General features: G+C 32.0%; 1 protein-coding gene across 2 annotated transcripts; it reads left to right on the plus strand.

The window, feature by feature from the left end:
* Positions 1 to 706: 706 nt before the first annotated feature.
* GAME9 (APETALA2/ethylene response factor) lies at positions 707 to 1869 on the plus strand. 2 transcript variants are annotated; one of them, XM_006347894.2, is made up of 2 exons: positions 707 to 1453; positions 1617 to 1869. In XM_006347894.2, the coding sequence occupies exon 1, from the start codon at positions 772 to 774 to the stop codon at positions 1438 to 1440; it is 669 nt and encodes a 222-aa protein (XP_006347956.1). In that variant the 5' UTR covers positions 707 to 771; the 3' UTR covers positions 1441 to 1453; positions 1617 to 1869. The 2 variants fall into 2 exon arrangements, with proteins under 2 accessions (XP_006347956.1, XP_015164502.1); XM_015309016.1 differs by having other exon boundaries at positions 707 to 1436.
* The last annotated feature ends 493 nt before the right edge of the window (positions 1870 to 2362 follow it).

A 2362-nucleotide genomic window follows, 5' to 3' on the forward strand; every position in this document is an offset into this window, starting at 1 on the left:
TAGCTTTACTCATTAAAAATTGGATTGATATATAATTCAAATATTCATGAGAAAATATTGTTAATATTTTTTTTATTAATTTGATATTTTAAATATAGCCATAATAAAGAAAGAAATAATTTTATTAGTTACTAAAATATTTTAAAAGAATTAATAAAACAATAAAAACTTAGTAAAAATTGAATTCATGAGTTGGTTTGACCCAACTCATTTTAACCCAAATAAATTTGGGTTGAATTGGATTGAGTCTTGACCCAATATGACCTATCCAAATTCGATTCAATTCGCCCAATTGTCACACTGAGATAACGGGACGGTCAAAGAGTGAGTGTTAGGTGGATTGAGAGGAGACAATAAACTTGAAATGTTACCCAAAAATACCAAGTACAATGAAGGGAAATATTCTTAGAAAATCCTACAAAGATATTAGGAGTAGTGGTAGGTGAATAAGTAAAGTACTGTGTTTCTTTGTCTCAATTTATGTGATACTTTTCAGATTTTGAGATTCAAATAAATATATTTTTTATCGTAAGTATTTTGAATTTTCAATTATTATGACTTATAGTATTTTTTAAGTAGCTTACAAAAAAATTGAAGATGCCATTTAAAAAATTCATGATCAAACCTAAATTATTTAACTCTCGAAACACGAAAAGCATCCTATAAAACCGAGAGAGAGGAAGTAGTATATATAAGTAGCATTAGAGTTCAACAACGAGTATTACATTACATTCATCAAATAAGTGAAAATTTCATTCATCCAAAAGAAGAATGAATATTGCAATTGATGATGATGAAATCTTCTCTTTACCTAGCCTCGATGAACTTGAATCTATCACACATCTTCTTTATGATGATGATTCCGATTTTTTTGAAACTCTTTCACCAATGAGTTTAGATAGCACAACATTATTGCCTAATAATCCTACTCCAAATTCACTTGAATCCCCCGTAAGACCGGAGGGAACAAAGGAAACATTTGTGGCGCGCGAACACGAAGAAAGCGCGCCACAAGATTGGAGGCGGTTCATAGGAGTGAGGCGAAGGCAGTGGGGCACGTTTTCAGCCGAAATAAGAGATCCAAATAGGAGAGGCGCGAGGCTGTGGCTAGGAACTTATGAGTCCCCGCAGGATGCAGCATTGGCTTATGACCAAGCTGCTTACAAGATTCGGGGTACCAAAGCTCGGCTCAATTTTCCGGACTTAATTGGCTCGGACGTGCCTATGCCACCAAGAGTAACGGCTAGGCGTCGTACTCGCTCACGCTCGCGCTCACCCGAGCCATCAACAACTTCTTCGTCCTCATCCTCGTCCTCGTCCTCATCCTCGTCCTCGTCCATGGAAAATGGGACGAAAAAAAGGAAAATAGATTTGATAAACTCAATAGCCAAAGCCAAATTACTCTGTGGTGTGAATTTACAAATGTTGATACAAATGTGAGAAAAGAGCAAAGGTTTATTTTTTTCTTCGTTTAACAATTAAGTATTACGTATAATTAATACACTCATCAAGGTTATTGTGTAAATGTACTCCTTAATGACCTTTTCCTTTAATGATTTTATTATGAATTTGACTTTATTTCCTTTTATAAACTATTTATTTATTGTTCTATACAGGGCGGAGCCACAAGCGTCCTAGAGGTTCATCCGAATTTCTCTTTATAATAAGGTTATTTATATATAGAAGGATGTTGAATTTTTTTGATTTTTTCGTGTGTTTTTATATTTTTAATAAAATTTTTGGCTCCTTCGTCAATTTTATATATTATAATGAATTCAGATCTACTATTTATTGTGATTTTATTGAATGAATGCAGATACTCATCAATTTTATATATTATAATGGATTCAGATCTATTATTTATCGTAATTTTATTGAATGAATTATATATCTGCATGCTGCATCCGCTATTGTCAGGACATTCACAAGAAGCTGTTACACTACACGTAAGTTGAACAAAAACATCGTTAAGTTTTGTTTTGTAAAGAATAAATTTTAGTTAGTATCGGTTGTAAATTTTTTACACACTTGTTATATACAAAGTTAAAATTGTATTTTTTCGTTTATAAACATATAAACTTCATAAAACTCATCAAAATGGCACTATTCCTTAATCTTACCAAATGAGTAAAAATCCATTAAAATAATATAATACACTGTTATGAAACTATTCAAAAAAATAAAATAATATTCATTGATTAAATTTTACTCCCTCCGTTTCACAAAGAGTGGCCTAGTTTGACTTGACACGGAGTTTAAGAAAATAAATAAGACTTTTGAATCTTGTGGTCCTAAATTAAAGTTATGTCAAATGTACAAAATTGCCCTTAATCTTGTGGTCTTAAACATGTCACGTGGAAAG

The sequence above is a fragment of the Solanum tuberosum genome, unplaced genomic scaffold (assembly GCF_000226075.1).
Source record: "Solanum tuberosum cultivar DM 1-3 516 R44 unplaced genomic scaffold, SolTub_3.0 scf00095, whole genome shotgun sequence".
Lineage (NCBI taxonomy): Eukaryota > Viridiplantae > Streptophyta > Magnoliopsida > Solanales > Solanaceae > Solanum > Solanum tuberosum.